Source organism: Danio rerio, chromosome 16 (genome assembly GCF_049306965.1).
Source record: "Danio rerio strain Tuebingen ecotype United States chromosome 16, GRCz12tu, whole genome shotgun sequence".
NCBI lineage: Eukaryota > Metazoa > Chordata > Actinopteri > Cypriniformes > Danionidae > Danio > Danio rerio.
The window spans coordinates 50180275-50207093 of NC_133191.1; the positions used below are offsets into that span (position 1 = coordinate 50180275).

The window sequence follows — 26819 nt, forward strand, 5'->3', positions numbered from 1 at the left end:
TCTAAATACTGTTTGATTCTCCAGAAAACCATGAAGATCTGTTTATTTTACTTTTTCTTTGCTCTATTGTAATTATTCTTACAACTTTATTTTATTTTTTTATACATCATACAAACTTTACAGAACAACACAGTCAATTGAATTTAAGAGTTTTTTTTTCACGAATAGTGCTATTTAAGCCATCTGGTGAAACTGTATCCATGTCACAATATACAGTTACAGCAAATTGTTGCAAACAATTTAGGGTCAGAATTATTAGCCCCCGTTTGAATGTTTTTTTTTTTCCTTTTTAAATAGTTCCTGAATGATGTTTAACAGAGCAAGGAAATGTTCACTGTATGTCTGATAATTTTTTTTCCTCTAGAGAAATTCTTATTTGTTTTATTTCGGCTAGAATTAAAGCAGTATTTAATTTTTTAAACACCATTTTAAGGTCAAAATTATTAGCTCCTTTAAGCTATATTTTTTTCTATTGTCTGCAGAACAAACCATGGTTATACAATAACTTGCCTAATTAACCTACTTAAGCCTTTAAATGTCACTTTAAGCTGTATAGAAGTTTCTTAAAAATATCAAGTTAAATATTATTTACTCTTATCATGGCAAAAATAAAATAAATCAGATATTAGAAATGAGTCATTAAAACTTTATGATTTGTGTTGAAAAAATCTTCTCTCCATTAAAATAAACAGGGGTGGAGGTAATAATTCAGACTTCAACTGTATTTCGCAGCAAAACAAAATATGACAGTCAGATTTTTTTTGTATCGTGTAGCCCTACTTTATACTGTTGTTCTGTTTTAACTCAACAAGAAGTATAATTGATCAGAAATACAGTAAAAGCTGTAATATTATGACATTTTATTGCAATTTAAAATAATGCTTTTGTATTTAAATATATTTTACAATGCTGTTCATTATTCCAGAGATGGCAAAGCTGAGTTAATTCAGCTTCTAAAACTAAGGTTATGTGATTTGCTGTACACAGATCCTGACTCTAATTCTGAGGGCAGCGAACACAGCAACCATTCGTTTCACAGTGAGAAAACTCTTTCTGAGCGACTGGAGATTCTGACCAATCAGGGTCTTATTCAGGTGGTGAAGGTGTTTTTGGATTGGCTGAGGACGAACACAGACATCATCCTAATGTGTGCTCAGGTAAATATGAATCTTGACATCATGGGGTTTTGCAAAGGAAAGTAAATGTTTTTTTAGTTCCTGTAACTGTTGGAAACCAGAAAAGATTTTAGAATTTTATCATGTATTAACACAAAAAATCTTATTTAATTTATGTTTTATTTTGTTTGTTGATTTTTAAATTGTATATCTATTGTTGAAAGATTCCTGCCATGAAGATAGCCTTGGTTGCTGACATGGCATTATATAAAAAATACATTACATTACATCCTGTAACTGTTGGCCGAAGTACCTGTTTTTTTTTTGTTGCAGTGTTTACACTTTGGATATATGAATTGTTTTAGTTCTTGGAATGCATTTTGAGGAGTCTAACCTATCACAATAGTATAATAATCACTGCGTGCAAAATGAAACACTGGCAAAGGAATATAATACTAGTCAAATGGCATTGTTATTTGACAGTTTTTGTAGGCGATTTTAAATCTTGATCCTTTTTTTTTTGCTTTCAATTGTTTAAAATATGTCTAAATTCATCAGCATACAGTAAAAACATAGCTTCAATCATGCCATTCTTTATCCTCCAGTGGTTGACACTGCTGAGTGTCTAGCTTGACTTTACTGTTGACCTGCTTCACTGTTACTTGTTTTGTTCCAGTTCAACCATCAACATGTTTCTAGGAAGAAATTTAGTTCTTTTGGGACTGCTCTGGTGGCTAGTTCCTATAACTATTGTGCATTTTGCTCAGTTTCCTACATGTTGTGTTTTGGTTTTACAGAGTTCTCAAAGCTTGTGGAACAGGCTGTCAGTGCTGCTTAATTTACTTCCCGAGGGAAGCAAGATCTTAGAAACAGGTAAAAAAATAAAACTATATTTATTACAGTAAAAATGTCAGTAATTTTCCTTGTGGCCTCATTTTCCCTCCCTTATCTTAATCATCTGCTTCTGTTGTAGATATAGGTCTGAATAAGGATGTAACGGAGCTTCTAAGTGAGTGTGAGCACCCTAGTTTGGCCCAGACGTTGTTGTTACCTGAAGATATGGCTCTCCGTCATCTTCCTGCCCTCAGCATAGCCCATCGACGCCTGGACTTCACTAGCCAGAGACCCCCTCTTACCCCCCTGGATGAGGTAAATTGCTCTTACTGCTCAGAAAATGGGTGTAGTGCCAGCTGTGCACTGTTGAAACTGTTAGCACTTTTAGAAAAGATTTAATTTAAACAACTTATTCAGTGATTTGTTTGTGTCGTCAATAAAAATTGTGCCACATAATAATAGAAATAAGTATTTATTTGTATAGCACTTTTCCTGCATATATGCAATTCAAAGCGCTTCACAAACAAACAAATATTAAAAAACAACATCAATACCAGGTCCAAAAAATTATATATAATATTTTATGCCATTAAGCATGTATGGAATTTAATTTTTTTATTTGAATTTTCAAACTTTAATATTAAACATCTGAAATTTAAGACAATTGAAGTCATATTTTTATATTATGTTCAAACTTCAGATTCTTTTTTTGCTCTGAATTCCTAGACTGCAGATATCCAGTTTGTAAAAATACAGCTTTAAGTATTTAAGATTCAATATTCTGAAATTTAGATTGTGAAATTCAGATAGCACAGATAGTTGGTCAGGTGTGATTAGGAGTAACCTATTATTAGCTCTATTTATTACTGTTGTTATTTACTATGATTTGTGCAATAAGTGCAGCATCATTTAGCATTACTGACATATTTTAATAACATGGAAAAACTCTTATCCCTCAGAATTAATAGTCCTCCTGAATTATAAACCCTCCAGTACATTTTTCCCAATTTCTGTTTAAAGAAATATTTAGAGAAAATATTTTTTTCAGCACATTTCTAAACCTAATAGTTTTAATAACTCATTTCTAATAATTGATTTCTTTTATCTTTGCCACAATGACAGTAAACAATATTTGACTAGATATTTTCCAAGATGCTAGTATTCAGCTTAAAGTGCCATTAAAAGCCTTTACTAGGTTAATTAGGCAAGTTAGGGTAATTTGGGTAATCCAGAACAAATATTGCTAAAGATGGCTAATTATGCTGACCTTAAAATGGTTTAATTAAATTAAAAACTGCTTTTATTTTAGCTGACATAAAACAAATAAGACTTTCTCCAGCAGAAATAAATAATATAGGAAATACTGTGAAAGATTCCTTGCTTTATTAAACATCATTTGAAAAATGTTTAAAAAAGAAGAAAAATCACAGGAGGGCTAATCATTTTGACTTCAACTATATAATAATATTAATACAAATTAGTAATTACATCTTTAAAAGGATTTGAATCATTTCCTCTCTTTAAATATTTGCTCATACTTGACTGTCATAATGCAGAGTGATGTATCATTAAGGGAAAATCGAGTTGCTTCATGCAGCTAATTAGAATGCGGAGAATTCATTCCATTACATAAGTGTAATTAACATTCAGTCTTTGGCATTCTCTCATGGTTCTCCTTTATGTGTCTTTTTCTCTGCGCTGTCCAGTGTGTGGTGCGCGTGTGCTGTATTCGCAGCTTCGGTCACTTCCTCACTAATCTCCAAGGCAACGTGCTACACTTCAACCCGGAGGCGGGCATCTTCACAAGCATCAGCCAATCAGAACAGGACAACCTGGTTCAGCAGGCCAAGGCCCAATTCCGCATGGTAAACAACATGACATTGAATTATAATGAAAGAAACGCACAAAACCAAACTATCAGTGGTGCAATAATAGCTTTGCTTCATTTTTTTGCCCTTGAAACAGTAAATCCGCTTATTTCTTTTGTGCATTCAGATGCAGCACTTCATTTGGTGGTTTTAGCAGCGGTAGCACTTAAATACATGCCAGAATAGTCATGGAAAAGTGCCTTTAAATGATAGGGTCCTCACAGATGTGTCTGCAGTAAAGAAAACGAGGCTTTTTTTATATAAAACCTCACCACATTTCTGAGCTTTTGCTTGAGAGCCTTATGTTGCCAAGCAACCGTGCAACCCTTATGGGTAGAACAAATGATGGTTGAAGTGCCACCTTGCTGTGCCGGTGAAGAGGCGGCTCTTTCTGGTACAATTTCATTAAAACCTTTAGGACCTGCGAATGAAAAGAGCTTGTCATGAACTGCCAGACATCCATGGATTAAGACTGTAGTCAACAGCACGGGTCTCGCATAAGACGCCACTATACCGTGACCACTGCAATCAGCATGAACTTTGCATCCCCGCTGTTAACCCAGCTCAGAGTTTGCATGATTTTCAGGAGGACCTGTTAGCTTTAGTTTGCATTTGAGTCCAATGTATTGTTTTGTTCCCGTAGATCTTGATCGTGCGTTATGTTTAGAAGTGTAAACAAGGAGAACATCCTCTTCATTTAGACTTTGATTGTTCTTTTCCTTTTTTATGTGATGTGTTGTTCAGTTATTTGTCTCTCGTGTAAGGCTAGTGGAAGCAAGGAGTTTCATACGTGAATCATTCAGCCTTTAGGCAAAATTCAGTGTTTTGAATAATCATAAAAAAGGTCACTTATGTAATGCATGCAGATACGAAGATAAACAAGCATCTCGTGTATGGTGTTGGATGTTAGCACAAACTGCCATCCTAATATAACAATAATAGTTTGTGATTAATATTTTAATTTAACTTTTCATATTTAAATGTGTTTAAAGAGTAATTTGTTTCTGCAATGTCAAAGCTGATTTTTCAGCATCATTCCTTGCATTACATTTGATAACTCTTTTATTATCATGATTTACAGCACCAGAAACATTATATTATATTATATTACAGTGGTCTTTCGCTATAACGCAGTTCAGTTTTTGGCGACTTTGCAGTTTTGCAGATTTTATTTATTTATTTTTACTGCGCATTGTGATCTGCGTCCTGATTGGCTGTAGACCATTGTCAGTCAATCTCCTCTGTGTCTACTGTACAGTACAGAATATGTTCAGCTTGCCAAATTAGCATGAATCTTCGATCGCTAGCAGTGTGAGTTCCAGTAAGGATGCAGAAAGGGTTGTAGCTAGGCATGGGCCGATATAAGACTCTGACGGTATGATAACCTTGGATAAAAATATCACGGTTTCACGATACCACAGTATTGTAAATACTGCTCTAAAATATGTTCTTTTTAAATTTTTGGGTAAAAAAAACAAAAACGTTTTTCCCTTTTGAACACAATATATTTTACTTTGAGAAACATTTAAAATATTTTGGAAGAGCAAACATGTCAGGCTAAATGAGTTATTGACTTCCGCTGTCTTCATTTGTTTCAAAAACAGATTTTTTTTTTAAACAGCATCTTTAGATATCTTTTCAGCTGGAGATACTGTTGTCCTAAAAAACAAAACAAAAAAGCGTAAATAAAAAATTGTACAGGTACCTAAGGAACGATATAGCAGAATATTTTGACCGTTTTAAAACCTTGACTTTTACAAACCGCGGTATACCTTGAAAACGGTTATCGCCCCATGCCTAGTTGTAACTGTCCCCAGCAGGACTATCATAAAGGGGGTGACACACCGGATGCGCCACTCCACAGAGAGTCATGCATTCTAGAATTGTAAACATAGGTTTATATCAGGGTACGCACACTGGTGCCCAGCTATGACTCAGGACACTGATCATATTTCTGCCGCACCACAGATCGCCATCTAAATAATTTAATTTTAAATCACTTGCGAATGTGCGCGTCTAGTGTGTGTTACTTCCAACTGTCATGTGCGTAGTGTACCCGCTGAGCGACCCCCTTAAGAATAAAGTTTGCTCTCGCCTTGTGGATCAGTGGCTGCAGAAAAAAGAACATTACGCTGGATACCAACATGATCTGCACAAAAACTAAAAAGTTTTATGAACCTTTTGCTGACAGTGATGAATGTTTATGCCTGACAACAGGTTTTGATCTTTGGTTTCATTTTATAATCCTGGACTTATTTTTATACGAAGCTTTAAACTTTGAGTGAGTTTAAACAAGAGAGAAAAGTGAAAACATTAATACCTGTCTGTGAAAAGTTAATAAAGTGTGTAGTGAGGGCTTTTACATCTTTAATACATCTATAATAATTGTAAAAAAAATAAAGAGGACTACTTCACAGGTTTCGCCTATTGCAGGCTATTTTTAGAATGTAACTCCCGCGAATAACAAGGGACCACTGCATTATATTACATTATATTATAGTATAGTATATTATAGTATATTTTATTATAATAATTGTGCTCCTTGATATTTTTGTGGATTATATTTATATAATATTAATAAAAATATAATTGATCCATATTGACTAGGTGTGTGACGAGATCTCGAGCTAAATCGCGACAAGATTTTTTTATCGAGGTGAAAAGTTGTCTCGTGAGATGTGATGTTATGATGGAGCGTGAGAGTAAATTAGCAGTGCATGTTGGAGGCAGGATTGGATTTAAACCGCAAATCAAGTGGCACCTGGTAACCCAGGCTGGTCTCATTGTTGCGTGTTAACACAACAGTAAATATTACATCTAATCTAAAGCCATTTTACATTTACAGAAGAACAAACACATGAACAAACTCTCTGACTTTATGTACTCTATATACATTATTCACTTGGAGTTGGAAAACAGCAAGGTGCTGTGTTTGTAGTTCAAGGTTACATTTCACTGCGGTTTAATAATTAATCTTACTATGCCCCCTTTAAGCTTAATCTTAAAACCAAATTCTCAAGGAATCATCGGGCTGTACCACCTGTGTTATCTTTATATATGTATTTGTCTCCATCTTTTTACAATATGCTACTCTCATGTGTTTTTCTCTTTTGGCAAAATATATACACAGCTGCTGATTCATACCTTGTGTTTACTGAGGGCAAATCCGAGTACTGTTATGAGGTTACACAGAGGTTTCATTGACCTTGTCTTGTCTTGTCCACAGGCGGAGGAGGAAGCTCGCAGAAACCGGCTCATGAGAGACATGGCCCAGCTGCGCCTGCAGGTCAGACCAGCTGTTTTTAGCTTCCATTAAAGTCCTTCTGAAATCAAAATTCAAGTTGTTGTTGTTGTTAGTATGAATATGTCATAAGGTTAGCTAGTATGCTCCAAAACAGTGACAAAGTTTACATTTAGAAGTAGGGCTGTGCGTTTAATCGAATCGCAATCTGAATTTAAAAAGTTGCTATTAGCTAATCGCAAAAGGGCTGTGAAATATGTATAGGTTATATAGTTTATGTCTGCCGTCATAAATTATGATGTGTGACTTCCGTCTGTGTGTGACAGTATTACTAGCCAATTGAGTGAACACACCTTCGTTCTGCCCAATCAGTATTGTGCAACCGAATTATGCGAAACCCCCAAAATAAAACAAACAAACAAACAAACAGGAAAGTGCGGACAAGTGGGAAGTCTGCCACTTCAGAAGCATTAACAGATGATTTTTGCTTTCAAAGTCACAGACACCAAACAAAAACAGGTCATTTGTAAGAGCTATCGCAGAATTGTTGCCACAAAACGAAGAAATACAACAATAACCAGCACCTAAAAAAGCACCACAGGTGGCTATATGAGGTGTGTTTCTAAAAAGTCGACTAAAAGTATTGCCAGTGACACTCAATGTAGTATATAGTTTTGAGTCTTTTATAACAGCTAAGTACAATTTCAGAGTTGTTTGCAGCTGTTACACCATATGAAAAATCATCACAAAAGCACCAGGAGATAACCAACGCCATAACTCACTACTGTTTGCTCTAGAGAAAAGCAAGTGTTTAATTTCTGAATATTTATAAACAAATTTGAATAAATGTTTGAGTTAGTTAATATCCTTTAAGTTTCTTTTTTAACTAACACTTACTGCATTGTAGCATTGAGAAGCTAGGATACAGAATATTCAGCTGAAGCTTGACTACGAAATTACATCGCAAATCAAATCGAAATCACAATATCTGTAAAAAAAAATGCAATTAGATATTTTCCCCAAATCGCACAACCCTATTTAGAAGACATAAATATTCAAAGCATACAATTGCTTATTTCTACCAATTAGTGCTGTAGGATGTTGGAAAAATCTGACATTACAGTATTATGTTTTGCTGAGATATACAGTTGAAGTCAGAGTTTTTTGCCCCCCTGTTTATTTTTTCCCCAATTTCTGTTTAACGGAGAGAGGATTTTTTTCAACACATTTCTAAACATAATAGTTTTAATAACTCATCTCTAATAACTGATTTATTTTATATTTCTCATGATGACAGTAAATAATATTTGACTAGATATTTTTCAAGACACTTCTATACAGCTTAAAGTAACATTGAAAGGCTTAACTAGGTTAATTAGGTTAACTAGGCTGGTTAGTTTAGGCAAGCTATTGTATAATGATGGTTTGTTCTGTAGACTTTCGAGAAAAAAATTGCTTTAAGGGACTAATAATTTTGTCCTTAAAATGGTGTATAAAAATTTCAAAACTGATTTTATTCTAGCCAAAATAAAATAAATAAGAATTTCTTCAGAAGAAAAAATATTATCAGACATTCTGTGAAAATGTCCTTGCTCTGTTAAACATCATTTAGGAAAAAATTTTAAAGTACAAAAAAATCAAAGCGGGGCTAATAATTCTGACTTTAACTGTATATTGTGCTATGAATATAATTTCACCAGATGATTTGAATAGCTCTTTGTTATTAATTAAATTTGGGAAGATTTAATTAATTTAGATCGACTGGGGGGATCAATTATTTTTCTATGCAGTGCATATTAAAATATAATAAAGAAAAAGCATATATAAATATGACAGAGCAAAAAGAAAAGTTAAATAAAAGTGCTTTTGGGCTTTTCTTGAGGGACTAACAGATTTCATGTACAGAAATTAAACAATCGAACGTAAAATAACATTTGTATAAATAATTTTAATATCATAATGCTTAACATAATATTATCTTCATTTTTGAGTCTTTAATAAATAATCTAATCCTGCGATGTGACTATTGGATGCACACATTGTGAGATAGATGCTCAAAGGATATATTGTTCAGCCCTGCTACCAATATGGGTTGATTTATTTTAGGTCGTCACCTCTCAAATTCTCTCATTAATAAAATGCTCTCTTGTATCTAAGACATCCCATCCCTATTAAAATGATAAATGGGAAAATAATAACAGCTTGTCAACACAGTGTTGATCTGAACTCTTCCACATTTATTAGCCAGAACAATGAGGGGAGGAACCATATAAAGCTGGGCTGTTGAAACGTGTTGTGCACAAGTACACATGGAGAGGGGGAAAATGCAGTGCACACATTAATACAGTCAGTATACAGGCAACTAAGACAGTTTAAATTTAAACATGAGGAGTCTCTAACATCTGTTGTGAGTGTTGTTCTTAGCCTTCTGTTGATGTCCAGTTATTTCACTTTAAAGGCAATGAAAAGCAGCATCGATTGCCTTAAAAGTGAAATTACTGAAACCCCGCACTAAAGCCTGAGAAAAATTCTCATTTTAGAAGAAAATATCAGATGGGACTTGGAGGTTTTTGCATCTGAACTCTACACATTTTAAACTCTTACACAGCTACAGTTGATGCATAGAGCAGCATGGTAGATAGTGCTTTACATATAGTAGCGAATAAACAATTCAGACAGTGTAAATATGCTTTCCATTGTGCTCAGTGAATGAAGTCTGGTTTCACATTAATGACAGGTAAACTGCTAAAGCACAGACCAGAAAATGTTTAGGACCCTTTTGAATTACGCTGAACAATGTACAGTATTTTAAAGTAGAGAAATGGTTACACAGGCACCACAATGCTGTTGTATGGTAGTCAACATATGAAGTGGATCAAAATCTTTCATCAAAGTTCTTCTAAAACTACTAAACAATACCCATTCTTATCTTAGGACAATAGGGTATATGTGCACAGCTAGTGTTTTTTCAGCCAACAATAAACCTACAGTGAAAAGGTAATGTGACTATTTTAGATTTCATAAGGTTTCTTTTACAGCATAAGTGTGGTAATTTAATTAAAATACAATCAGTTAAATAGACCTAGGCATACATTTAGTTGTTTAAGCATAAAACGAGATGTAGACCATGTTAATGCATGCGCCAGTAGCAGCAGGTTAGTGCCGAAACTCCATTGAAATAATGGGATAGAATAAATTGTCATGTTTTAATGAAATGGCGGGGGAAATGGAATTTAATTCAGTGCTTCTTGTCTGGTTTGAGACCCACTTTACATTGTTTATCAATCAGGTCTTAAATGTGGCGATTTTGTCTTGGTGCAACAGTTCAGCTGAAGCGATTGGGCTGGCTGACTGAACATTAAAAATCTGTGTGCATATAGCCCTCTTAGATTTTTTTCGATCCACTTAGCTCAACCAAAATTGAAAATTACCTTATCATTTACTGTCCTTTATGTGGTTTTAAACCTTTGGGTTTCTTTCTTCTGTTGAACACAAAAGAAGATATTTTGAAAAATGCTGGTTGGTTATACCCTTCAACTTCCATAGTAGCAAAAACAGAAGAATAGAATAGATCTTTAGCATTGTCATCATAGCCATTTGAGTTCTAAACAAACTAGTGTCTATACTCAAGTACATATTTCCATGTAATATTATAATAAATAAAACTGCCACTTTCCTAATCCAAAATGGCATATATATATATATAAACATATTTTTTATACATACTATTTTACATATACTTTAACATATTTCACTATCATAATGTAAGTCGAAATAGGAAACAATTCTTAATACAATAAAACACATATAATGTGTATTTGTAATGTAATGTGTATTTATTACTAATGTGTTTTCACTACTATGGAAGTTGAAGGGTGTAACAAACCAGCATTTTTCAAAAGATCTTCTTTTGTGTTCAGCAGAAGAAAGAAACTCAAAGGTTTAAAACCACATAAGGGACAGTAAATGATGAGGTATTTTTAATTTTTGGGTGAGTAAAGTGGATTAAAAAAATCTAAATGGGCTATATGCACACAGATTTTTAATGTTCAGCCAGCCCAATCGCTTTAGGTGAACTGTCCCACCATTACAAAATCGCCACATTTAAGACCTGATTTCTTTAAAAATCTGTGATTTTTCACTGCCTGATTGATATACAATATAAAGTGGGTCTCAGGCCAGACAAGAAGCACTACATTAAATTCCATTTCCACCGCCATGTCATTAAAATATGACAGTTTATTTTATCCCAGTATTTTCAACTGAGTTTCCGAGCTAACCTGCTGCTACTGGCGCTTGCGTTAACACGATCTTTCATCTCGTTTTACGCTTGAACAACTAAAAGGATGCTAAAGTCTATTTAACTGAATGTATTTTAATTAAGACAAGAATGAAATGTTGACTTTGATGAAAGGTTTTGATCCACTTCATATGTTGTCTACCATACAATAGCATTGTGGTGTCTGTAACCATTTCTCTTTAATATACATAATTCAGCATAATTCAAACGGGTCCTATACGTTTTCTGGTCTGTGCACGTTAAAAAAGAGTACATTCACTGTGTGGTTCTGTCACTGTGGTTAATCCTGTGCCTAAATGTATGGTATAGTCAATGCCACATGCACTGTGATGTGATTTGTTTATTAAATGTTTATTAAAAGTTACATATCACTGGAGCAAACAGCTGTGATGATGGGAGCACCGAGGAAACTGGGAAACCTGATTGCTCTTCTGTGACATTGGGGTACAAGTGATAGAAGTGTTTCTGTAGAAAAAACTAGAAATATGAGCAAATTTGACCTGCAGTTTGCTGATTAAATGAGAAATGAGTTAAAAATGGAGAAGCTGAAGTCTGCCGGCACTAAAGGTGAAAGAGTTGATAATTTAGTAGTGTACAGTTTATAAGCTAATCACAAAACTTTTAGGCTTGCTGAATTAAAATGGTAAAAATGGGCCTAGTGACGCCCATAGTTTTGAACGAGTGAATAATGATGACCGAATTCATCCGTTTAAATTAGTCTTACATTTCAAGGCATTCCAGGGGACCTTTAATGCATGCCATATTACTAAATGTAGTAATTTAACTGGCTTTGTGATGAATGGTTTCCTCGTGTCTCTGTGCAGTTGGAGGTTTCTCAGCTGGAGGGCAGTCTGCAGCAGCCTAAAGCCCAGTCCTCCATGTCTCCTTATCTGGTGCCAGATACTGCTGTCCTCTGCCAGCACCTGGGGCTGCTCAGACAGCTGGCTGCCAGCGGATGCTTCATCATCATCATCCCTCGCACAGGTTAGACCCCGGCCTCCGCCAGCAGTCTCCTAATGAGGGTTTGCACACTACTACGAAATCTGGGATGTAAACAGTGTTTTTCAAGCCTGTGAATGCTATGGAAATTAACTTAATTATTTTAAATGTCTCTAGTGAATACAGTTGAAGTCAGAATTATTAGCCCCTCTGAATATTTTTTTTCCTCAATTTCTGTTTAATGGAAAATATTTTTTCACCACATTTCTAAACACAATAGTTTTAATAACTCATTTCTGATAACTGATTTATTTTATCTTTACCATAATGACTGTACATAATATTTTACTATATATTTTTTAAGATACTTCTATACAGCTTAAAATGACATTTAAAGGCTTAACTAGGTTAATTAGGGTAATTAAACAAGTCATTGTATAACGATGGTTTGTTCTGTAGACAATCAAAAAAATGCTTAACCCTTTAACTACCCCACCAGGACAAAAATGTTTGTATTGCGTTTCTTAACTCTTAATGTCGCTAGTTAAACACTCAATGCATTTTTTTAACACATCCCATAATATCTCAAATATCAGCCTCTACCAAATGGTTTATGTCAGTTTATGGTAAAAGTATCGAACTTAATACATATACTATGAAAAATCCTAAAATATGAAGTGTTAGACCACTTTATTTAAAAATATATATTCAAAAATAAAACTTTTTTGAATTCTAAATCAACTTTATTTTTAAGTATGCCATGAAATATTCTCATTTAGATTATCAAGATTCTCATTTAACATGTTTTTTTTTCAACAATAAAACTAAATATAAGTATAGTAGTGCAACATGATTATGTTTGATTTTTTTTTTTTATTATTTATTTTTATTTTTTCATAACTAACAATGCTGTGTGTGTCGTTTAAAACAGTCATTCTTTAAATGATTAAACATGGTCAACCATTTGGTATAGGGGCAGTCAAAGGGTTAAGGGGGCTTATAATAATGACCTTAAAATGGTTTTAACACTTTTTTTTGTTTATTCTAGTCGAAACAAAGCAAATAAGACTTTCTCCAGAAGAAAAAAATATTATAGTTAATACTGTTAAAAATTCTGTGCTTTGTTAAACATAATTTGGGAAGTATTTGAAAAAGAAAAAATGTATATAGTCTAAACATTTTAAAACACTGCAGTTTTTAATGTAAATAGATCGTGTTTTTATTATCCAGATTCACATTTAAAGGAATAGTTTGCCTACAATTAGACATCATTGGCTTTCCTTCTCTTGTTCTAAACCTATTTGACTTTCTGTCCTCTGTTGAACACAAATATTTTGAAGAGAGCTAGGAACCTGTAACCATTGACTTGCATAGTATTTGTTTTTCTTATTATTGGTGTCAATGGTTGGAGGTTTTCAGCTTTCATAAAATGTTTTCTTTTAGGTTAAGCATACAAAAGAAAGGCAAAAATGTAATAATGAAGCGAAATAATGAGTGAATCATCATTTTTGGGTAAACTGTTCTTTTAGTTTAAGTTTTTTACTTTTTATTTTAAAAATAAAGTGTTAGATTTTTGTTATTGTGACTTAAAAGCTGCTTGTAAATCACGATAAAGTAAAAACAAAAAAAAGTTTAAAGCTTTTCACGAATCATTCTGAATGAATCAGTACCTTGTCATGCTGACCCAAAATGATCTTTATCTGTCTTTATTCAGTCTGAAAACTGGGAAGTTTATGGAAAGAAAAAAAAATGCAGTGGGAGGCTTGTTAATCATCTTGGCATAGATTTTTGACAGATATCATGCTTAATTTAATTGACTTAACATAATATTTACTCTAGTTTTTTTATCGCTATATACTTTGATTGATTTAACATCTAGACTTCTCCTGTTTGCTACATAAATGCAATAGAATGTAATCTCAATTGGGCATTTTGTACAGAAGGTGCTCACAGGCAGGAACGATCAATCGATGTGTGTTTGTGCAAATGGCTTGACTAGGATGAATTTCTCCTCTCTTGCAGTGATTGACGGTCTGGACATGCTGAAGAAAGAGAACTCTGGCGCAAGAGATGGCATCCGGTTCCTTGAGACAGAGTTTCGGAAAGGGAATAGGTACGTCTTGAGCTTAGCGATAGTAAGATTGTAGCTCCGTTGCAAACTGTAGAGCTTTGACCTGTAGAAATATGATTATAACATGCATTTGAATTTGATACAGCACCAATTTAAAGGGATAGTTCACGCAAAACTGAAAATTTTGTCATCATTTACTCACCGATGACCTATAGACATCACGATGCTGAGTCAGCACTGCACTCCTCCACCCCACCCCAATTGCAGGAGCAACCCACTTACGAAAACACACACTTAGGCCCTGTTTACACTAATACGTCTTAGTTTTAAAATGGAATTTTAGGATAAAAACGATCCACATCCACACTGTGTTTTACCTAGCATTTATGAAAACCCTTCCTTCAACACTATACCGCTGAAAACACACATCACATGACCACATACACACACTCTGGCATGCGCTTCAGCAGTATATGCGCACGTCTGAGCTCCAGGCAGTCAATATGGGCCGCTTTGAGCACAAAATCCCAGTGAGCAGTGCAGTGTGATAAATGCACAAATGGTCATTTATTCTTACTTTATTGTGCAACAGGTACATCCGCTGTCAGAAAGAGTCAGGAAGAAGCTTTGAGAGGGACAAACTAAAACGTCAGGACACAGAAGCCTGGTAAGTCACCTGATGTTTTAGAGCGTGAAGCTCTGTATAGTTTTCTGCATGCCCTGTATTGACGGTTGACTGTTATACAGGCACCTATATAAGATGGTGGACAGCTGTCGTCAGCTGACGGGATCTCAGAGCAGTGGAGATGAAGACACCGCCGGCATGGTCACCATTCTCACTGGACACTCATTAGAGGAGCTGAGTGAAAGATCGGCTTCCATGAAGGTCAGTCATGCACAAGACTCCAAGTGAGCTATTATGTAAAACGAGTTTGGTAGGTGCCAGACCATGTGGTTGTTTTTATTGCTTTGGTGGAGTTTCACTTCACTGGATCACCCTTTAGCAGTGACATTCATACTAAACTGATCTGAAGCGGTTTCAATTGATAGAGAACGACACCAGCATTCTACATTACATGTTGTCTCTTTATTTTTCAGTTAGGTTAGGCTGATTTGACACACTCTACATTGTGATAAATGCTATAGAAATAAAGATGATCTGAATTGAAATATTGGAAATGTCATATATTCACTCACTGGTCACTTTTTTAGCTACCTTGCTAGGACAAAGTTGTACTGCATTGTCTTTTCAGAACTGCTTTAATTGTTGATGGCATCGATTTAAATATAGACAGAAAACATTCCTCAGAGTTTTTGGTTGTTGACATGATTGCAACAAACAGTTACTCCAGGTTTTGTCAGATTTCTACAATTGCAGCACATTTCAAAGATGCTGTATTGGATTGAGATCTTTGGAGGTCATTTGTCTATTGTGCTGCCCTCCTTATATAACTTGACAGCAAGATAAACTCTTCTTAAAGACACTGACTCCTCGTCCATCCGTTTTTGCAAGAAAACGTGAAACTGTAACATACAAACAAGTAATCAACAGTAAGCTTGTCTTTCTACAGATTTCAGTGAAATGAAAGTCAATTAGTCACCTGGTTTACTATTAGTGTTACAAGTTTCATTCATCTACAAGCATGATCACATATGATTATATCACATACATTAATTCACTTTACTAATTTCAATATATCCAAATTACCTTTATAGGAACTTAAAAGGGGACCTATAGGCCCCACAAGTATAATAAGGAATACTCCCCATGATTACTATTAAGTGTATGCAAAAATATAACACCCCACAAATAATGTGCAAACATAGACAATGTTTTAAACAGTTAACACCTACCTGCAATGCTACAGTAGGACTGAGATAAATAATCGTACCACAGGATTGGTTTCAGATAATATACATGTTGCTCTCTGTGCCATGGTTATCTCTCTGTTACTTCCTGAATTAAGGCTTCTAAGCTAAAAGCAGACGTTTAAAGGGATTGTTCTCAGAAAAATCTGTCATCATTTACTCAGACTTGTTCCAAACCTGTTTGGCATTCTTTCTTTTGTTAAACACTAAATATGATTATTTTGAAGAAAGCTGAAAACCTGTAATCATTGATCATTTGCTTTTCCTTCTATAGAAGTCAACAGTTACAGGTTTTTAGCTTTCTTTAAATCTATAAAAGTATATTCTTTTTTTAGTGTTCATCAGAAACTCAAAGGTTTAAAACCACTTGAGAGAGGACAAATGGTGAGTTTTCATTTTCATTTTTGGTTGAACTTAACCTTTTATGTGGCAACAAAACTACCGTGAACTTGCTGTCATTTTCAAGAAACCAGTTTTAAATTATTTGCGCTTTGTGAGTTGGTATGTTATCCTTCCTGAAATAGACTGTTGCAAGATTGTACACTGTTCATAAAAGGTGGTCAGAAACAATAGTCCGGAAGGCTGTGGTGTTTAATTGATTGTCAGTTGGAACTAAGAGGCCTAAAATGTGCCGAAAAAATATCCCCATTGTACCACCAGCAGCCTGAATCATTTATACAATGCAGGATGATCCATGTTTCAGGTTGTTTATGCCAGACCCTACCTTCTGAAAGTCCCAGCTTTAGTTATGCTTTGTGAACTGTTACCACAGTTTGCATTTCTTAGTGCTGGTGTGCTCTTCTCCTGCTCAGATGATCTTCTACAAAACTCTGATCTCTGGCTACAAGACCATTTTTTCCATAGGACTGCTGCTCTTTGGATGTTTTCTGACCATTCTTTATAAATCCAAGATATGTTTGTTTGTGGAAAATTTCAGTAGATCAGCAGTTTCTGAAACAGTCAGACACCAACAACCATATGACATTCAAAGTCGCTTAATCAATTTCTCCCATTATAATGGTCACACTAAGTTGTCTTTACCATCTCTTTGCATATAAAGTTCATTGAGTTACTGCTATGCCATTGGTTCATTAGTAATTTGTGTTAAATACATAGTTCATCTGAACATGAATTTCTTTTTTTAATCATCCTCATGTCATTTCAAACATGTAAGACCTTCGTTCTTCTTCACTACACAAGTTAAGATATTTTTGATGAAATCCAACAGCACTCTGGCCCTACATGGAATGCAATAGTCATGACATTTAAGCCCAGAAAGGTACAAAAAATGTAGTCAAAAAACGTACACAAAAGTATTCCCATAACTTCTTAAAATAATTAATGTTTTCTTAATAGAAAAGTAACAATGTGATTCCAACTAGACATTGTAGATTTTGTTTTCATTTTCCACCTCTGTTAGTGTTTTTGGGGACTTCTGCACTGGATGAACCTTTTCATAGAACTGTTGCAGGACACTCTTTCACTCTAGTTATAGGAACATCTGTTTGGAAACTAAATTAGCTTCTTCTTGGATTTTTAGATTTATCATTGCACAATAGAAACTACCAGTGACAGAAGTGTACGCTGATTGTGCAACTGCATGGCATACAAAACATACTTGCATGACATATTTTTTTGACTTTGCAGCATAGTTCTGTTTTCTCAGCCTCAATGCTATGTAGCTCTGCAAGTTGTCACAGATGATTAAAACCTCCCTTTTCCTCTTTCAGTAGCATAACTAAAATATCTACATTCCATCTCTGTTTACATAATCTTTGTCATTGCCTTTTTGTATTTATTCAGCATATACATGTTTTTTTGCTGGCTTTTAAAGGGTTAATTCACTCAAAAATGATATTTCTGATTAGAATTACTCTCATGTCCTCTCTGGCCTTTCTTGGACAGTCATGAAATGTTTAAAATTTCGAAATATCTTACTTAAAAGAGTGTCATTTATGGTTTAACCATGATTTAATGATGCTACGAGAATAATTCCCATTAGCGCAATCACATGGCAGCAACTCAGTGCATTTAGGCATGAAGACATGATCGAGACGATCTGCTGCAGTTCAAATCGAGCATCAGAATGGGGAAAAAGGGTGATTTAAGTGACTTTGAATGTGGCATGGTTGTTGGTGGCAGATGGGCTTGTCTGAGTATTTCGGAAACTGCTGAACTACTGGAATTTTCACACTCAACCATCTCTAGGGTTTACAGAGAACGGTCTGAAAAAGAGAAAATATCCAATAAGCGGCAATTATGTGGGTGCAGATGTCTTGTTGATGTCAGAGAAGAATGGCCAGACTGGTTAGAGCTGATAGAAAGGCAACAGTTACTCAAATAACCACTCAATACAACTAAAGTATGCAGCATCCATGAATGCACAACACGTCCAACCTTGAGATGGTAGAGTCAGAATTCGGTGTCAACAACATAAAAGCATGGATCCATCCTGCCTTGCATCAACAGTTCAGGCGGTTGGTGGTGGTGTAATGGTGTGGGGGATATTTTCTTGGCACACTTTGGGCCCATTAGTACTAATCAAGTATCGTGTCAATGCCACAGCCTACCTGAATATTGTTGCTGACCATGTCCATCCCTTTATGACTACAGTGTGCTCATCTTTTGATGGCTATTTCCAGCAGGATAACGCGCCTTATCATAAACACTGAATCCTCTCAGACTGGTTTCTTGAACATGACAATGAGTTCACTGTACTGAAATGGCCTACATAGTCACCAGGTCTCAATCCAATAGAGCCCCTTTGAAATGTGGTGGAATGGAAGATTCGCATTATGGATGTGCAGCTGACATATTTGCAGCAACTTGCAATCATATAATCATGTCAATATGGACAAAAATCTCTGAGGAATATTTCCAGTACCTTGTTGAGTCTGTCACGAAGGATTAAGGCAGTTCTGAAGGCCAAAAGGGGGTCCAACCCGGTACTAGTAAGGTGTACCTAATAAAATGGCTAGGGAGTGTATAGTGCACTCATAAACACATGACCTGGACTAACGCAGGAGAAAAGAAACTGACAAATAAAATAATTCATGTTTCCCTAATATAAAAGCTACATTATTACACCAACATTTCCTAGTAGATTTCTTTTTGTCTTTTATTTGGACATTTTGTTCAAGATAAACATTCTGTAGTTCCTAGAACCATTGCTGAAAATACCTGCTTTTCAATGTGTTCACACCATAGGACCTGGTAACAATTTTAGTTATAGGAACGCCTGTAGGGGAACTGAATGAGTTTTTACGTAGACCTTTGGACCTATCAATGCACAATACAAACTAGCAGTGATGTAAGTTTATGCTGATTGGGCAAATCCTTCACATGCAAAACATCAACATAGGATTTTAAAGTGGTACAAGACATAAACATCTTTAAAGCTAATGCTGTCTGCATTTACATTTTGACTTTGCAGCATAGTTTTGTTTTTAGCACTGCTGTTGTCACAGGTGATTTTATCCTCCCTTCTACTTTTTCAGTCACATACCTAAAATGTCTACATTCCATCTCTGCTTACATAATCTTTCAGTCACTGCATTTACACAACATATATGTTTCATTTAATGTTATTGTTGGCTGGCTTGAAGGATTAGTTCACCCAAAGAAATGTTATTAATTATGCACACTCTAGTCATTACAAACCCCTGAGACCATTGTTGATCTTCAGAACACAAAAGAATTTATGTTTGGTGAAATCTGAGACCTGCCTTATCCTTTTTATACAGCAATGTTTTCGACTCATTCAAAAAAAATCCTTAGAACTGACAATATGTCTTATGTCAGTGTTTCTCAACCACGTTCCTGAAGGACCACCAACACTGCAGCTTTTGGATGTCTCTTGTCTGTCACACCGTGTGAATCAGGTGTGTTTGCTTATGGAGGCATGAAAATGTGAAGAGCTTGTGGTCCTCTAGGTACATGGTTGAGAAACACTGCTTTAAGTGTTTCAATCGGAGAGTGATCAGGAGATGAGAATACTTTTGCATGCACATAAAACAAAAATAACAACTTTATTCAACAGTTTCTTCCCCTCAGTGTCAGTATAGGGGGCACATTCATGAAAGCGATGTGCTCTTTGTGAAGTTTATTTATAAACTAATTTCACTGGCTTATGATTGACCGTGGCTTGTCCTGCATTAGCCAATTCATTGTTCACCAATCAGACCATTCCTAACTCACCGTAAATAGCAAGAGTTATGTACCTCAGTTATCTTCACCTTGAAGAATCCCCTCCACCCCCTTTCTTCATCCACTTTTTCTAGATAGGGTGGCATGCTGGCCCAGTGGTTAGCAAATTTGCCTAACAGCAAGAATGTCACTGGTTCAAGTCCTTACCTGGCCAGTTGACATTTCTGTGGGGAGTTTACATGTTCTTCGCGTGCTCGCGTGGGTTTCCTCCGGGTTCCTCGGTTTCCTCCTATTTGGCATAAAAGAATTGACTTAACCAAAATTGCCACCACAGATGAGCTGTAAGTCAGCTGTATATCTCTTCATAGCAATCCCTAATTTGTCTTTAGCGAAAAATAGCAGGGGAGTTCTCGAGATCTACATGAGCTCAAACTCCCCTCTACCCTGCAAACGGGAGGGAGCCCTGGCCACGAGGATCTTATGAGCTAAGGACAGCTTGCCAAACACTAGGGGTGTAACGGATCACGGTTGATCCGTGATTTGTATGGATCGTAACCCACGGTTTGGAACACATGGCCAGAGGATTAATAATTTTTTTATTAGTGGGTTAATCCTAAATTTATAACAATCACAGAGAGATTGCCCCTCGCATTATTCAAATCACATGTATGAAAGCGTTTAGGCTTGGCTGTAAAATATTATGATGACAGAAGAAGTTGTGGTGTGTTATTCAGGATGTTGTTAGAAGGTGTTGGTTATTAATTTGTGGGTTGTTAAAGGTGTTTCTGTCACTACTTGTTTAGCTACTTGTTTAGCCTTAACTGCTTGTTTAGCCTGCATTAATGCATTCATGTAAGCTGCACTATTAATCTTTAAAAGATCAGGATCTCAACACCCACGCAACATAAATGATGGTTATTTGCACATGTTTATTAATCCTTCAAATCGCTGCATTCAAATCTGAAAACGCAAAAATTACTAAAGAGATTGAGTCTTTAGTCTTTTGAGTTAGTTATGAATTACTGGCAAATAATACAGAAGTACTGGAATAACAGTTTATAATTTTAGATAAAACTACTGATGCTTATAGTAAAGATTAAAATCACTATAACTACATTCAAATATGAAAGTTGTAGCCAGCAATTACATTATTTAACCAATAGGTGGCCACAACCAGCGAACAGAAATAAGCCACTGAATATTTCTTCAAAAATGACACATCTAGCAATGAAACATGAAGTTTAATGAGTAAAAAACATAATCATTTATTCAAAATAAGGCTAAAAATAAATATGGGTTGTACAAACTGTAATGATAAATTTCTACATTTATTGTTATCAGCAACAGCAGTTGTAACAGTGAAGTTTTCACAGTACTGAATATGTTACACTTTATTTTTATTCAGCTGATTATTTCTTCATTTTATTTAATTGATAGAATGACAGGTTCGAGGTTCTGTTTGTTAAAACTAAAAGTGTCTTGCAGTAATATTTTGGTAATAAATGGAAGGCAAATGACATTTGTCTCCTCCCCTTTTTGGCTGATCCGAAAAGTTGTGCGATCCATGACTAAAAAAACCATAATGTGATCCAAACTGTGAGATTTGTGATCTGCACACCCCTACCAAACATGCTTTATAATCAATTATCAGCTAAGTGTGAACTCTTGATATGTTGATTGTGCTTGATCAGACTTCGGATGTGTCTGTGCTCAGTTTCAAACAGAGGAAGCAGTGCTCGGGCATCTGAGGTATACATCAGTTCTCATAAATGTGCGCAATATACTGACACTGAGGTGAAGAAACTGTTTTTAAAAAGTAGTTAAATTTGCTTCTTAATATTCCGATTGAACCACACATGGACAACATGGACTGTTTTGATCATGTTTTTGGTAGCTTTCTCACATAAAAAAGATCTTGGATTTAAAATAACTTGAGAGCCAGTAATTATTGACAGAATTTTCTTTTGTCCCTTTAAATCACATTAAAATTATCAGGGAAAACGATTGTTAGAGTATAAAATAAAGGACCGGCTTGGTGGTTAGTTCCAGTAACTGAGTTCCTGTAACCACACTTGTTTTACTACAGTAGAGTCATTTTGTAAGAAGTTGTTCCGCATTAACATTGTTTGTCTGCTGATATATCTGCAGGCGGCTGTCCAGGCGGTAGCAGCAGCAGGCATGGAGCTAAAAAACATCATCGAATTTTACCGGCAATGGAAAGAGATGGGCTGAGAAACGGTGCGGGACGCAGGGGGTGGACTCGGCATTCGCTGATCGCACACTCACTCCCCCTCACTCTCTCTATCTCTCTCGCTCTCTCTCTCTCCCACTTTGCTGCTCTGTCTGTATATGTGTCTCCAAGACAAAAAAAAAACTCAAAAGATGGAGGGTTGGGAAGGAAGGAGGTGCAGAAAGTGACGGGAGAAAAGAGAAGTCAGAGGCACAGGGGCTTAAAACGTACAGCAGAGCCTCCTCAAACCCCACGCAGGAGGGTTAATAGAAGCTAAAGGGGTGAAATAAAAGTGCGCCATAACCAGGCAGATATACCGATGAAATGAGTGTACATGTTTTTTTGAGAGAGAAACGAACATTCATGTGCATAAACATCACGAAAACCATAAAATCGAAATATATAGAACAAGTTTTTGGATGATTTTTGTTTTGTTTTCGTCTTTTTGGGGATGAACCACCACCGATATCTGTGTTGGAGAACACAAGTCATCCTGTCTAGCGTTTACCCTAGGCTCTGAGGGTCACGACGGATTCAGGGTTTAGGGTGTACACTTCTTTTTTTTGACGATTTGTTCTTTCTAACGTGGCTTTCCCCCAATTTTTCTTTTCTTTTCTTTTTATTTTTGCTGTGTAACTTTGTGGTTTAATGTATTGTGTTATCTGTGTATGAGCAGAAAGTCTGGCAAAATGGTTGCTTTTATTTGATTTTATTTTTGTATGTCGTACTATTGCCTTTGTATGCTGTGCTGAACACACAGGAATGAGACGTCATCTGACTCGGGTCACACGCGGCTGAAGAGTTTCTGTTTAAAATGAAACTACAGATGCTTGTCAGCTGAATCTAGTTCCAGCCGATCGCCATCACATTCTCATAGTAATTGTCCCATATTGCACATTGCAAAGGAATCCAGTGTATGTGTGAGGCAGTGCATTAAACAATAAAAGATTTCATTTAAATGAACATTGTCTCTTTTGTCTGTTGTGGTTGTCAAGTCAAGTTTTTTTCTTTAAGGTGATTGTTGGTGAACGGAAGTGCTTTACTTTTAGACAGTGGTCTCAAACTCTCTCAAAGTCTCTAGTAGACTTGAACACTTTTATTAGTTGGATCAACTGTGTTTGATAAAGGTTGGAGCAAAACTGCAGAGCTGTGGCCCTCCAGGAATTGAGATCCATGCCTTTAGAAAATGTTCGACTATGGTTTTAGTTTTTATATTATCTTTGACTATTATTGTTTGACTATATTATTATCTGTTTTGCAATTTAATTTATTCTTTGATAGTGTTCAGTCTAATATGCTGATATTTTATGGCACACTTCAAAAAATAAAGATGGTTTCGTATTCAAAAATGGTTTATTTATTTATTATTTTTTTTATTAATTAGTCTTACACTTGATAATTTTAGATTTTTCATAGCTTATGTATTAATTCCAGTTCTTTTACCACAAACCAACATATCAAACATTTGGTAGAAGCTGATACTTTAGAAATTATGGGATGTGTTGAGGGGGGGAGGGGGGGGGGAAGCATTGTTGATGCATGAATTAAGAAATGCAATCCAAACGTTTTTTTTTTTTCTTAGTGGGGCAGTTAAAGGATTAAACAAAATTGTTTTTGTTTTTAAGGATAAATGCATTTAATAAAATATATATATATATATATTTTAAAGAAAGAAATTTCCTTGTCAATTGTAAGTTTAAAATGATGCATTGTTCCACAATAAGGTTTTTTATTGATTTATTTGCATTTATTTTATTTAATGATTGGTAAATGTAAGGAAGTCACTGTGTTTTCAAGATTATTTGATGATACTTTGAACAAAATTAAGTTTTTTATTAAATGGTATAAATGCCGTTTCTGACACTTAAATGCCATTTATATATATATATATATATATATATATATATATATATATATATATATATATATATATATATATATATATATATATATATAAACAAACAAACACACATAGGGACAGCATTAAAAAACATGGAAAGTTGGGGTTTTTTAATGTACTTTGACTTATACTTCGTTGAAGGCAAAACAACAAGTGAAGTTTTAGAAACTATTTTCGAGAGGATCACATGCTATGATTGATCACGGCTGGTCCTGTTGCACAATCCTTGTTAAACCAATCAGGTGAATCCAAGTCTAAGCCCCCCCCCCCCCCCCCTTTCCTCTACCAAGGTAAGCTCTTAAGACCTTCCTGATCTCGGACCCCCTTCTATACTACATGACCAGGTGGGAGCCCTGGGCTCGAGTATCTACCGGGACAGCATGCCAAACCTGCAATCAGTATCAAGTACTAGCTAAGTGTGAACTATTCAAACATTATTTAATTGTTTATAATGTTTTTTTTTTTTCTAAATAAACACACATGTATTTTGGTTCTTGCAAAACGTTTCATAACAAGTTGGAACAGTGAATCATTTAACACTTTGTAATGTTGCCATTCCTTTTCACAACACTGAAAAGACATTTTGGGACTGTTCTGCAAACAGTAAGGGGTCTTCATTGTTGCAGTTTGAGCTTCAAAGTGCACCACAGGTTCTCTATTGGAGGCAGGTCGGGACTGCAGACAGGTCAGTCAACTTTGGACATTGTAATGTGTGCAGAGTGTGGTTTTGCATTGGCTTGTTGAAATATATATGGAAAAGAAGGCAGCATATTGTGTTCAAAAATCTATTTTTCAGCAATAATGATGCATCACAGGAGTGTGTTGGAGGTCTAAAGGACAGTAAAGGATGTGATACAAACGAAATAAAGTTGACCAGACAAAACATGAAATATGTTGTTTATATTTTCTGCAATGAAACACAAGTCAAAGTAAATTTGGAAATCACTACTTTTCTATATACTATATGTGTTGTTTTGCCTTAATAGTTTATAATTATATTACAAGTATTGTAATTTTTTGTTCTAACTACATGAAAATGTATTTGTGATTTAGGAAATTAGAAAAGGATGCTGTCTTAAAATATAAAGAGACTTAAATATTGAAAAGTAGAGAATCCTCCATAACCTGGTCATTCTCTCTCCTGCTCCAATCTCTGGCTCTTAGTGTCTGGTTGGTTTAAGTAGGTCTGTGTGCCCTCATTCAACCACGTTCCCTGTCTCGTGCCCTCAGTGGCTCTGGGCCTTCAGCCGAGGTCTCATTGTGGCTTTATGGCCAGTTCTCTGGCAAACACCCCAGTGCCACACTGGCAGAGAATGAGGCTCTGACCCACTTATAGAGGAGAATGATTCACAGTCCAGTCCAATGACCAAATGTAACCTAGGGAGGATGTGAAGAAGATCGTCTACCGCAGATCAAATCTAAACTCCCCTTTCACTGTGTTTGCTAGAGTGGATGCAGCTTCAATAATCAGAATTCAAAGCGTTTTCCTAACAGGCATGGATGGCCATGCTCAAAACATCTTCCATCTTAAATAGACCGATTCACCCTACTGCCCTATCTTCGTTGTAAAAAAATCTCCCCTTCCACCCCATCTCCTTCTTTACCAGAGGGAGCTCTCGAGACCTACCTGATCATGGACCCCCTACCTACTGCTTGACCAAGAAGGAGCCCTGGGCTCATTTATCTCTGAGCTCAGGGTTCTCTCCTGTGACAGCATGCCAAACCTGCTAATAGCATCAAGCAATATCTGTGTGAACTCTTGAAATGCCTGTTCAGAGCCAGTAGGTGGCGAAGTAGTGAACATTAATTAATAAATGGTTGACTCGACTGAATCTTTTTCGTAAATGATTTACAATTTGAGGGTTTTTTTAGGTATACAAGAGATATAGAAAATATATTGTATAACAATATTGTATAACAATAATTAAGTTGAACATTACTAAATTTAATTTGTTTAAATTACGCCCATATAACTAGTTTGCTATCACTTAGGCTGCCTTAAAAAAGTGTAGTAAATCAAACAGAAAAACCTTCGCCCCTGGTTAAGAAGCGACTTGTCATATTCAAATTTACATTGAGCTTTTTGTAATTTTATGAGAGCTGTACATTATATTAGTTATTTTTAGAGTGTCGTACATTTTATTCTTTTAGCAGACATTTAACGCATTGATGCACTGAAAAATGTTCATTGGTTTAATCCTACTATTTTTTTAAAAGTAAGTGGTTGCGAACAATTTATATGGGCTGATTTTAAACCAACAGATTTAGTTGAAAACGACTACATTTAATTTGTTTGTTTCAAAGTT

At 35.4% G+C, this 26819-nt stretch overlaps 1 protein-coding gene across 1 annotated transcript in view; it reads left to right on the top strand.

The window, feature by feature from the left end:
* smg5 (SMG5 nonsense mediated mRNA decay factor) overlaps positions 1-22757 on the top strand; it is a 41187-nt gene extending 18430 nt beyond the window's left edge. The window contains 10 exon segments of the mRNA NM_001024923.1: positions 988-1157; positions 1913-1988; positions 2089-2264; positions 3656-3814; positions 7044-7103; positions 12183-12342; positions 14320-14410; positions 14961-15035; positions 15116-15254; positions 22532-22757. Coding sequence (NP_001020094.1) covers positions 988-1157; positions 1913-1988; positions 2089-2264; positions 3656-3814; positions 7044-7103; positions 12183-12342; positions 14320-14410; positions 14961-15035; positions 15116-15254; positions 22532-22615 — 1190 coding nt within the window. The 3' untranslated portion in view covers positions 22616-22757.
* Positions 22758-26819: the final 4062 nt, after the last annotated feature.